Source organism: Hoplias malabaricus, chromosome 18 (genome assembly GCF_029633855.1).
Source record: "Hoplias malabaricus isolate fHopMal1 chromosome 18, fHopMal1.hap1, whole genome shotgun sequence".
In the NCBI taxonomy this organism is placed as follows: Eukaryota; Metazoa; Chordata; class Actinopteri; order Characiformes; family Erythrinidae; genus Hoplias; species Hoplias malabaricus.
The window spans coordinates 24,590,552-24,603,954 of NC_089817.1; the positions used below are offsets into that span (position 1 = coordinate 24,590,552).

At 41.0% G+C, this 13,403-nt stretch overlaps 1 protein-coding gene across 1 annotated transcript in view; it reads right to left on the minus strand.

Annotated features, from left to right (window-relative positions):
- Positions 1-13,403, minus strand: part of LOC136674370 (3',5'-cyclic-AMP phosphodiesterase 4D-like) — a 280,825-nt gene that overhangs the window by 248,968 nt on the left and 18,454 nt on the right. Inside the window, exon 2 of the mRNA XM_066650364.1 lies at positions 8,281-8,366. Within this exon, the coding sequence (XP_066506461.1) occupies positions 8,281-8,325 (45 nt within the window). The 5' untranslated portion in view covers positions 8,326-8,366. The remainder of the gene's footprint in view (positions 1-8,280; positions 8,367-13,403) is intronic.

Below are 13,403 nucleotides of genomic sequence, written 5' to 3' on the forward strand. Positions count from 1 at the left end.
GTGGGTTTCCTCCAGGTGACTGTCTGTGAGGAGTGTGGTGTGTTCTCCCTGTGTCCGCATGGGTTTCCTCCAGGTGACTGTCTGTGAGGAGTGTGGTGGGTTCTTCCTGTGTCCGCGTGGGTTCCCTCCGAGTGCACCGGTTTCCTCACATAGTCCAAAAACACACATTCGTAGATGGATTGGCGACTCAAAAGTGTCCATAGGTGTAAGTGTGGGTCGAACTGTGCACCCTCCAGGGTGTGTTCCTGTGCTAACAATTCCGGGTGGGCTCCGAACCCACCTTGACCCTGAAATTAATTTGTTTATTTTCCTCCTGGAGCTAACCCTTTGTGTAATTTTATTTTTACAGCACTGTACTGACAGCAATGGCAAAGTTTGGTTCTCACTGTCCTCCAAAATTACATAGCGCAGTTTCTGAAGAGCTGAACCCAAATTAACAATGGTAGAGGCTTTCTTCTCTCTATTGCAGGACAGTGGAGTACCACAAATTATAAGAATTAATTGTAATTTTTAAGTAAATATATTACATAGCGTTCCTTCAAATACATTAAAATGAATATAAATACATTAAAATGTAGCCTTTTTTGTTACATTCATCAAATGAAAACAAATGAAATCTGTATATGGTAAATTATTTTGACGGTGCTCACGTTTACATTCACATCCAGATTAATGTGAATCTTACCACTAAAGGCTGAATTATTAAAAGTAATAAAGAAAAGCTAATGGAATTTAATTTAATACGCTTTAAATTTAGATTGTAACAAATTCTCTGCTGCACAACGGTACTTCATTGGCTCAAATACGAGCCATAATCTAATAACATTTTTAAGGGCTAATAAAATGATTAAGGGCAATAAATGTAATGACTTTACCTAATCTGACAAGTCCACTGATTAGCACTGGGTAAATGTGAAAGCATGCGTCCGTTTTACAATGCTCAGTGACACATTCCACTGACATAATTGCTTCATTACTGGTTCAGTAAAGAAATCACTGGGTATAGATATCTCTCTCCTGCAGCTGTGTGAAATAAACCTACTTCCTTTACAACCCACCTCAGCACCTGCTGTCGGAGTATGTACCGGTTATGGCCTGTGCTGTTTTGAACAGATATTACTGTATCTATACATTAAAGCCCATCTCTTGAGGCTTTCTTTACTACGTTTGACAGGTACCATCCCCTGGAGTCAACTAAAAAAGATTAGAAACGAGAACTAGAAAACTAGAAAAGGACTAGAAAAGATGGCCACCGGGTCCTAACGTCCATTTCCTTCCCGTGATTATTTCCAGAGTTGTCGTTCATACACATAATTTGCTTTTGAATTACGCATCGTATGCAGGCGTATGAATAAGAGATGATACATAATTGAAGTGAGCGAAATGAAAGCACTGCTGCACCTGCTGCACTCTTGGTGTTTATTGTTGCTTTGAGCTAAGGTCATTCTAAGTGGCAGACTCAGCTAAGTTGAATTTATGGGAGCTCTTAAGTAGGTCACGTTCATCTTCTCTCTCAGCCATGAAACAGAAGAGCTAGGTTTATCCTTGGGGAGAGGACAGGCCGGAGTATTGGTTTGTGTTCCTTCTGGGCTTTGGTCACCTGGAAATGAAAAACCCTGTTCCAAACGACTCAAACAGACAGCTGTCCCATGGTTTGTTTTCAACAGCAATATGAAAATACCATGAAGGAGCTTCACTTTCTAATAACTGATAAGACTGTGTGATATACACATTATGTCCATAAACTTATTTCTAATACTTCAAAAAGGACCCAAACTTTATCCATTTTCTACAAGTTTTCACAGGTCTCCGGTGGTGTTAAAACAACGGTGAGGTGCTTTCGTCAACCTACCACAAGGATCAAACAACACAGCACCACTGTCCCCTGTCTAAACAGCACTGGATCCAGCACAGTGATTGGATATAATCAAACAAGGGAGTGGGAAAATTCTGAAGTACTCATTTATTGGAACACTAGGTAAGGGTTCCTACACTCCTGCTGAAGTTACATAGTGCAGTTTCTACAGTGCTAAGTGCTAAGCCTGGAGTAGAAAATAAATATACTACCTAGTGTTCCGTTAACACTGCATTTTATCCCATGTCTTTAGACATAGCAGAACATAAATAATTTATTTTATAGTTTGAGAATTAGTATGAGCTTCATATGTTAAAATTAATATGCTAATGCACTCAATTATTTTTTATTTGATGTGTACTCAAACAAAGAGAAAAGAACTCCACAAATAAATATGGCTTTTTACCCCTTTTGTCCCATGCCTTGCATCAGGCACAGTGACCTTAGACCCATGAACAGCTGCTCCAGACTGTCGCACTTCATTTCATGCAGTGGAGAATTATATGTATGTAAATAAATATTGATGAACGATGGCAGTTGTGTAGAGAAATACATCATTGTTTTGGGCTAAAGTCATAAAGCACTGAGGAAGTGAGAGCTTGATGCTGATGATGCTGGGAGTGTGTGAAGGGGACACGTTGAGAGCCTCTGAGCTGAGCCTGCCCCTTTCTGAAGAGGCCGAGCAGCTGTGTGGCAATTCAGCAGAAGCCTGCTGCGAATGACCGGCCGACTGACCGGCCATGAGCCCATTACTGCAGCCAATCCACGATTCTCTGAATCACATCTCAGCCAGGCAGCCGTCAAAACCACTGCCTACTGTTCCACAGCAGCCACAAATCAATAGTGTTTTCAACCAAATGCAGCAGAAGAATGTCAAAATAAAAGTGACAGCAGATTAGCTATGGCCTGTCCAGCACTGCAGAAAAACAAGATTAAGCATGAACACATAATAATGAGCAAATAAATGGTACATAAGGTAAATCAATTTTAATATTTCATAACAATTATGAATTCTTTCTGACAGTCTCTGGTCAAAATTGATCAAAAATATGTTTAATCTCAAATTTCAAAAGGGAATTTAATCTTTTTAAATGTATGCATAATTAAATTATTGAAATATACAATATGTTTCCAAAAAGTTGGGATGCTGTGAAAAAATGTTAATACATAGGGCAAATCCTTTATACCCTACAGTTCAAATTATTTTTAAAAATATGCAAAGCATTTAAACCCCACATTTGAAAAAAAACAGCAAATTTATTGTTGTTTGAAAAATATATGCTCATTTTGATGCTAGCAATGCATTTCAAAAATGTTAGAACAGGGACTACTTAAAAAAACACCTGGTGGAATATCTCAACTAAAGAGGCTAACTGGCAAAAGGTCAGTGACACAACTTGGTTCCACATGAACATTCAAGAATAACACTTCTCAACTTAAAATAGCAAAGAACTTGGGGATTTCATTATCTATGGGACGTAATATCATTAAAAGATTTAGAGAATCTGAAAAAATATATGTATGCAGGAGACAAAGCCCAAAACTATTACTGAATGGCCATGATCTTTAGGCCCTCAGGTGGCACTGCATTAAAAACACCATTCTGCAGAGGAAATCACTGCGCAATCTCAAGAAAAATATTGAGAACCACTGTCTCACGGACAAAGCTAAATAGGGGAGAGACCATCCAGAGTTGTATCAGTGCACAGCATCAAGCATCTCTGACTGCATGGGCAAAGGCTATGTCAAGACTAGACAAGACTATGCCCTGCACTTATTACAACAGCATGGCTCAAAAGAGTCCAGGTGCTGTCTAGTCTATCACTTTCAAAACTACAGCAATTAATCTCCTCAGTTCCCAAACGTCTAGAGCGCCATTAAAGAACAGAAAATGCAACACAGTAGTCCCAACTCAACACCTGTTATATTGTCTGCATACTATTTTTAATAAAATGCTGGGTTTAAATTATTTGCACATCATTGCATTTAGGTTTTATTCACATTTTGCCCAGTGTCCCATGTTTTTGGAGAACAGGGTTGTAATCAAAGTCCTTCTGAGAAGCTGGCTGTGAAATGGTTCACCGTGGAGAATGCGATAATGAGAATGATAGAACCCAACGGTCTCTTGAGGTCACCATGCCTTATACCAGGGAGCAAACACGTGGTACCCATAACCACCACTGTGGACGCTTCTGCCGGTAACATTATCTAAAACATAGCATTTCATATTAAAACACTCTGAATAACTTCGTTTACAAATGATCCATTTACTGATATATTTATCGGTAAAATCACACATAAAATATTGGTCACATGTTTTTATGTCATTATGAGTGTATGCATGAGCATATGTGCAACAAACTGACATCAATGTGCCTCTCCCCACGGTTCAACTCTAAATAGCCTACACCATCAAAGCGGTCACATCAGAAAGCAGCCGTAATAAACAGAAACAGGGTGGAAAGGCAAAGGTCCTTAAATAGAGACTTGTGAGAAAATGACTGATTAGAGAAAGCAAAAGCACGTAGCTCTACTGCTGGATGCTTTCACAAAAACAAGCATTATGCTGAATGTTGGAGCGAATGGTGCAATCAAGCATGCAGAGGAAACATCAAGATTGCTAATGAGTCACAATTGCTGTTTGCAGATGCAACCTTCTGCCCTTGAAAAATGACAGCATCTCAGAAAGGCTGGGATCTTGAGCGAGCTGGAGAAAACTCATCCCCCCATTTTCTGAGGTACGGCAACATTTCCGCAATCCCCTAATTGCAAAAGCCTTTAAAGGCGGTCCTACTCTAATATATTCATTGCCTTTGCTGGTGGTGCTATGTGCCCTCATTTACTGGCATTACAAACATTGATTTGGAATTACACTGCTGGACATTGGAGACACTAATGTGGTGTGACAGGTCAGCAGAGAGTTCACAGTGGGCCAGTGTGAGAAGAGTGAGGTCTGTGCGTGTGTGTGTGTGTATTGAACTTGTGCCCTCTGTCACATCCAGCTCTACTGATGTATAAGGGCCTTACACTCAGCATGGGCGTTCTGAATGTACGTTCAAACTATAAACAGCACGGTGTAATCAAGCAAAAAGCAAACTACTTCTGTTATCCTCTTTATGTAATACATTTCCATTTCTAAGCAGTATGGCCAAAAAGCTGGCTCTGATAAATACTGGAAGATAATTTCTAGGTCATGACTTACTAAGGCTGTCCAAGAAAGTAGAACAGTCAATGAGTTCAAAGATAACATGCACTTTTGAGGGTGACATGGTGGCACTGTTAGTGTTGCCGTCATACAGCTCCAGGGTCCTGGGCTTGTGGGTTCAGATCCAGCCTTGTGTCACTGTCTGTGGGCAGTTTGGTGTGTTCTCCCTGTGTCTGTGTGGGTTTCCTCCAGCTGCTCCACTTTCCTCCCACAGTCCAAATACTACTGAAAATGTCCATATGTGTGACATGTGGTTGACTAGGGTGTGTTCCTGCCTTGTGTCCAGTGATTTCAAGACCCAGGACTCACCACAACCCTGAACAGGATAAAGCTGTTACAGAAAATGAATGAATTAAATATAAATTTTTATGTTAAAAGCTACACTAAATATCTAGACATTTAACAACAACCCGTATAACTGTGAACTATTTGAAGGTTGTGTTCAATGTCGCAAACACACAGTTTGTATTATCTTCATACACTGGAGCAGTTGCACATGATCCCAAAGTCACCTTGCCCAATGCCAAGTGTTGGATAGAGGGGTACCCAGCCAGAGCAGGAATGCATGTATGGATTTCAGTACCTGATCTCACTAATGTTCTCATGAGGGACAGCAATCAGACCCTCATATCATTCCAGCATCAAGTCTAAAACCTTCCCAGAAGAGAATAAAGCAGGATAAACCACCTACTCATTTTACTCATTTCAGAAAAAAATATCGCAAGAGCAGATGTCCATAAAGTCTTAGCCATAGTGTATTAGGAAGGAAGTGCACCTCATTTTCATTGCCTTTGGTCTTGCAGCTGTGTAATTTACTGGATTCGACTGACCTTATGTGGACGAATGTAAACGCTTTGATCTTCAATCATTTAGCCCTATCAGCTTTCTATTTGTGTGTTAGCTCGGCTGTAGAAATATAAGTGCAACGGCTAGCTCTTTTGTGCTTCTTCTGTAATCAGGCAGCAGACAAATTCCCAGTCATTTCCAGTGAACTCTCTGCCCTGACATTTACAGAAGCATTCCAGTGGCATAAATCAAAGATCTGGTTTATGAACATACACGACCAATCTGGTTTTCATAATGCAAGCCAAATCTTTCATCATATAAACACAGAAAAGTCATAAAATCACAGTTCATGTCGAAAGGCCCCACCATTCACTGTCAATATAAGCTTATCTTTATTTATTTTGAAGGTTTCTTGCTGCACAGTGAAGTGCTGGGAGGCTTTATACTCCTCAAGCCAACACCTGGCATTGTGCATGGTATATTTAAGCTTATATTCAGCTGCTCCACAGCAATGCATTTCATTTTAGAATTTCTGTAGAGATTATACTGAACAGCTGTGTACACAATGTGTGTACCTTGCAGTAACTAAACTAAATAAAGAAGGTCTGCACGCTTTACCTGATTTTCAGCTACTACAAGGTGCTCTCACAACTGGTCAAATCCTCATGAAAAGGGCACTGTCCAGTTGAATGGGATGCTTGAGAGCAGCCACATGTGAGATTAAGGTCACCATGCCCAGTGCCAAGCATGGGCTAGAGGGGTGTACAGTCCCATCACACTGGGCTGTGCTGCAGGGGATCTGCATTCTATGGAGTGGAGGCTCCATTCAATAACCTTGGAATGGGATGAAGGATGTGTGGGATCTGGCTCTAATCATTCAACATCAGTAACTTACCACATAATCTCTAGCTGGAGATAAAGCCAGCTATTATTAGCTGTGCAAATTTATTGTACAGGCTAACTAGCTCTCTTCTTGGCAAGCTTAAACATTATTAATTACAAAGCTTTCCGAAGATGAAAATAACTTTAGAGCATTGTACTTCTCAAAGAATAATCAACCGCTTTCTCCTACGGCTCTTCTTCTTGTAATGGAACAGCGATTACACTGATACCTAGTGTCCTGGATGTATCAGTGTCAGGTGCTGAGCAAAGGAGAGGCCGAGGCGGGATCAGGTGCAAGGTGGACATTTTCAGTAACTTGAAACAGACAGGTGTGAACATATACCGAGAGATCATGGAAAAACAAGATTAATGCCTAATGAACTATCAAAGGGAATATGCACAATAGGTGCAGGGAGTGGCTAGGGAAGTAGTAAAAAGACAACGACAGGAACGACAAAAATAACCCTTCTGATTAAAACATGATGAAGGGCAGGAATAGATCATTACATCTGTACTCTTTTAAAATTAAGAAACTAATTATTGTTATTTTTAGTATTATTATTAATAATAATAATATGTTTTCCTTCTTCTATAAAGTCGTATGTGGGGCACGGGGGCGCAGCAGGTTAGTGTCGCAGTCACACAGCTCCAGAGACCTGGAGGTTGTGGGTTCGATTCCCGCTCCGGGTGACTGTCTGTGAGTAGTTTGGTGTGTTGTCCCTGTGTCCGTGTGGGTTTCCTCCGGGTGCTCCGGTTTCCTCCCACGGTCCAAAAACACACTTGGTAGGTGGATTGGTGACTCCAAAGTGTCCGTAGGTGTGTGTGTGTGTGTCTGTGTTGCCCTGTGAAGGACTGGCGCCCCCTCCAGGGTGTATTCCCTGCCTTGGGCCCAATGATTGCAGGTAGGCTCTGGACCCACCGCGACCCTGAATTGGATAAGCGGTTGGGTTACAGATAATGAATGAATGAATGAATTATTGTTATTTTTAGTATTATTAATAATAATAATAATAATAATAATATGTTTTCCTTCTATAAAGTTGTAAATGTGGACATAAAATATGTGTGTGTGTGTGTGTGTGGCGCAGCAGGCAGTGTTGCAGTCACACAACTCCAGAGACCTGGAGGTTGTGGGTTTGATTCCCGCTCCAGGTGACTGTCTATGAGGAGTTGGTGTGTTCTCCCTGTGTCCACATGGGTTTCCTCTGGGTGACTGTCTGTGAGGAGTGTGGTGTGTTCTCCCTGTGTCTGCTTGGGTTTCCTCCGGGTGCTCCGGTTTCCTCCCACAGTCCAAAAACACACATTGGTAGGTGGATTGACAACTTATAAGTGTCCGTAGGTGTGAATGCGTGTGTGTCTGTGTTGCCCTGTGAAGTTCCTGCCTTGTGCTCAATGATTCTGGCTAGGCTCACGACCCTGAACTGGATATAAGCGCTTACAGACAATGAATGAATGTGTGTGTGTGTGTGTGTGTAAATCGTCACTGTCAAATTAAAAACATACACATATATTTGTTAGAGTATACCAAAGAAAAAAAGAAAAATTCACTCACACTCTCTTGTCTGTCCTCCACAGTGCAATCATTCCTTTTCATCATGAGGACTTGTGCAGCTTGCCGCCAATTAAACTGTGAATGTGCTGAAAGAGAACACATGGAGTGCCTCATCAAAAACAAAGACCTGTTGAACACGTTAACATTTCCTTTAGGCGCTAATTACCACATTCCTATTTTGCACTACGTTACAAAGAGTCAGTGAGCTTGACGTAACACTTTCAGGTTCAAATCCTGCAATCCAGCTTTCTACAATCAACAGCAAGTAGTAATGCGTACTGCTCATTAAAGAATACGAGTTAAAATTTGTTTTTGTTTTTTTGCTCCTGGCTTCCCCCCTACATTACTGCAGAGTGTAAGTCACTTTTACAGCATTGTCCTGAAATAAAAAATGTGTGGGGGCGTGCTTTCCTACCCTCCTCCAAAAGTTACATAGTGCAGTTTCTGCGGTGCTGAGCAAGTAGGAGCGATGACCGAGGCTCTATTCTCCCTATGACAGGTCAGCGAAGCATCACAATGTTTTAGAAGCTGCACTTTTAAGGTAAAAATACTATATAGTGTTCTTTTAAAAAATAGTACCCTTTAATGCTTTGAAACATAAAACGTTAACCCCTAAAATATAAGCTTATTATTCAGATAATAATCTTAATATCCAGTTTTTAGGATGGAATAAATGTATGGTTAGTGGCATTGCCATGAAATGTATTTATACCCTGTCTGATATTCTCTGGTATTGTTTTAATAACACTGGTAGTTCAGCCAAAAACAATGATCAGAAAACAGAGTGGTAAATCTACATCTGAAAGACAGAAATGACAGAATGTTGTTAAGGTTCTCATTTTGTAATTTATTCTTTTGCCTAAAAATCTAAAAATGTACTGTGACCAAATTTGTAATTATACTGAATATAACGTATGAGTGTGTAATTGACCCACATTCTCCCCTACAGCTTTCAGACACACACACACACACAGTCTCTCTCTCACTCTTACTCCAAAACAGTCTGTTTGAATGATTATTTTACAAGAAGCCAAACAAGAGAGTTTGCCTATTTGTCACTAAAGCAGACACAGTCTAAGGCTGAAAGACAGAAGGGAACACCAGAGTAAAGTCTGCCAAGCTGCCTATTCCCAGCTCCTTATTGAGAGTCTAATCCTATCCTGTGGCATTCTCTCCACCAGAATAACACACAAAGCCCCATGACAGCCACATACAGGCAAATTATGCTTCGCAATGAGATGCAAGCTTCAGAAGTTTCTTTGTGAGTTCCCATTCGCCTTTTTGCCCAAGAATGTGCCTTAAAGTGGTTGGTTTTGACACTAGAAATAATTTTACATCTCCTTGAAAGCACAAAGAATGTTTAAAATAAACTAACTTTTTCGTTTGTTTGTTTGTTTTTAACAATTAATACAAAAACACCATCAGCATTTGATGACAGTTACTGATTGACACTACACTTCACTGCTTAGATTTTATTCTTTCTCATTTGTAAATGTAATTTGTATTCTGTAAATCTAACCCAGGAAGATGAAGCCGGAACATTGTTGTATTTGTCAGCTTTGGCAGATATATACATGAAAAATATATGATTTCAAAATCAACTCATAAACATCAGCCCATGTTTTGTTGCAGCGCTAGTTTTTTAAGTGCTTTTTACCTGATGCGCTTGCACTTTATGAGCTATACATTAAGTTTGTCTGGTGTAGCGTGTGACATTACTGGCCTCTAGTTGAGCACACAAGGGTAAGCCCACCTTGTAATACAAATGACAGTTCTTGCCCAACCCTGTTAATACTACATTTACTTACATTATGAACTCAAAGAAAAACTTTCAGCGTGGTGGTACACTCAACAGCACATATTCAGTTTGTTTAGTTATGGAAAATAATTGTAGATTGCTGATTTAATACACTCTATTTTATAGTATAATATATTATAGTATTAACTACTATAATACTATATATATATATATATATATCCATTATCTGTAACCGCTTATCCAATTAAGGGTCGCGGGGGGTCCAGAGCCTACCTGGAATCATCGGGCGCAAGGCGGGAATACACCCTGGAGGGGACGCCAGTCCTTCACAGGGCAACACAGACACATTCACTCACACACTCACACCTACGGACACTTTCAAGTCGCCAATCCACCTGCAATGTGTGTTTTTGGACTGTGGGAGGAAACCGGAGCACCCGGAGGAAACCCACGCGGACACGGGGAGAACACACCAACTCCTCACAGACAGTCACCCGGAGCGGGAAACCTCCAGGCCCCTGGAGCTGTGTGACTGCGACACTACCTGTTGCGCCACCGTGCCGCATATATATATATATATATATATATATATATATATACAGGGGTTAGACAATGAAACTGAAACACCTGTTATTGTAGTGTGGGAGGTGTCATGGCTAAATTGGAGCAGCCTGGTGGCCAAGGTTCATTAATTGCACATTGCACCAGTAAGACCATGTGCATCCAATGGTTCAAACATTGTGTCCTGAAGGCGGTGTTGTGTATTAGGACGACATTGCACCAATACACACAGCAAGACTGATGAAAGATTGGTTTGATGAACATGAAAGTGAAGTTGAACATCTCCCATGGCCTGCACAGTCACCAGATCTAAATATTATTGAGCCACTTTGGGGTGTTTTGGAGGAGCGGGTCAGGAAACGTTTTCCTCCACCAGCATCACGTAGTGACCTGGCCACTATCCTGCAAGAAGAATGGCTTAAACTCCCTCTGACCACTGTGCAGGACTTGTATATGTCATTCCCAAGACGAATTGACGCTGTATTGGCCGCAAAAGGAGGCCCTACACCATACTAATCAATTATTGTTTCACTTTCATTGTCCAACCCCTGTATATATATATTACACTTCTAAAATACCTCTGTATGAGTAGAACAGAATGTAATGTACCTTTAAACGGAACTAAACTGGACAATAAACCATTGTCTTTTAGGGGTACATTTACACTGCTTTTACATTTAGTGACTATAATATCTCTGTTCAATACCTTTGTCAAATATTTGTGGACACCCCATTTCTTCTGGAATTAGTTTATTAGTTTATAGGCATTTTATCACTATTTGCTGCAGAACACCCTTCTGGGATGGCACTTGAGCACTTCTGCTCTGTAAATCATTAGAAAAGGTATTAGAAAAGAGGGTGGCGCAGCAGGTAGTGTCGCAGTCACACAGCTCCAGGGGCCTGGAGGTTGTGGGTACGATTCTCACTCCGGGTGACTGTCTGTGAGGAGTTGGTGTGTTCTCCCTGTGACTGCGTGGGTTTCCTCCAGGTGCTCCGGTTTCCTCCCACAGTCCATAAACACACGTTGGAGGTGGATTGGCGACTCAAAAGTGTCCTTAGGTGTGAGTGTGTGAGTTAATGTGTAAGTGTGTGTAGCCCTGTGAAGGACTGGCATCCCCTCCAGGGTGTATTCCCGCCTTGCGCCTGATGATTCCAGGTAGGCTCTGGACCCACCGCGACCCTGAACTGGATAAGCGCTTACAGATAATGAATTAATTAATTAGAAAGAGCATTTACAGCATCTGTCAAATGCATAACTATAATATGAGACATTTCGACCGGTTCTCGGTGAATGACATGTGCACACAATTTTCAAATACTAAAAATGACTGGTTCATATTATTCATTACAGCAGTGAAGACATTGACAATTTCAGTTAAGGCCAGAGCGCCAAAATTGCCCAATTCTTGTTGCACACCCATAAAGTACCATCCTACACAATGTTAAAGGCACCAGCAGCACTGAACACTGGCACTAGAATGATGGATTGCTAGTATGGAAAAGGAGGCATTTACAAAGTTGAGGCTATGAAAGAGAAGAGAAATTATTGTAATTGTGTCGCATGACAAGAAAATCTTGGGTGTGGTAGAACAAAAACAACTTGTCTAACGTCACGGCATGTCACTTAAGTCATAATGACGGCTGTTTATGATCGGAATAAAACGGTTCATGTATTTTCACATTCATGTAGGCGGAAATGAGAAATGTCAAAAATCTGCGACGGTGACAAGGCAAGTCCGGCTCTGCTTCTTTTTTTCCCCCACTGCATTTCTCCGCATTTAATGGTGTTAATAACACACTTAAGATTGACGGTTTGCCACACCAATTTGTGACTCAACATGAGCCTGTTCTGAAGTGATGAGCTGGTTCAAGTCTTTCCGGAGCACTGCCATAGGCCAATCTTTAAAGAAACACTAAGCAACAAAAAGAGTCTCTGAAGCTTCCCCAAAGGCCACAGAAACTGAACTGGTGAGCATAAATCATGACGTATCTTGCTGGAATGGACTGGCACCTCACAAAGCAATGTCAGGACATATGCAGAAGCAAAAGCAACAGGGTTTTCTCTCAGCTAGGCTTTCTTGAAAGTGTTGCCTGACATCATCATTCATCACTGAGGCATATAGCCCTGTCCTTGTAAAGCCTATAATGAATGCCTTTCAGCCTGCTGTCACAGGAGAAAGGAGACTGCGAGACAGACGTGGCTAAATATAAGATGTCAGTACAAAGTGGTCCAATGAGTGGTTTAATAATGTTACCTTGGCTGGAAGAGAGGATTTACCTTGAACATGGTAAGACGTTAGCCACAAGAAAAAAGACCAAGCAATGCCTGGCTCTGAATGTCAGAGTCCTATTTTGGTTACTTGAAGACAAAAAGTACATTGTGCATGAGATGATAAGAGTAGGTGATGATGAATATAATAGTAGAGCAGGGTAAAGAGCCTCTGGCTATGCCTTGGGCAGGCAGTGGTCTTTCATATTCAGTGCTAAACGGTAGCTATAAGGTCATAAGCTCCCTACCTACCGAGCTGTAAAACAATGGAACTGTACTTTGAATGATGTTCCAACACCCAGCCTAAAGGTAGATGTTGTCTGGGTTCTCCCATGTGTCTACTCTGAATGGATTTAATCCACAATGAATGACACCTCCACACATCCAGCATTTCTTCCTAAATCAAAGGTGTTCATTGTGAGCTTACCACCAACTTTAGCTACAGTAACAGCCTCATAGTAGATTTTTGAAAAGTATCTCTAAATCAGCAAAGAAAAAGGGCTGCAAAAGCATGTGCATCAATTTGTTCTGTTC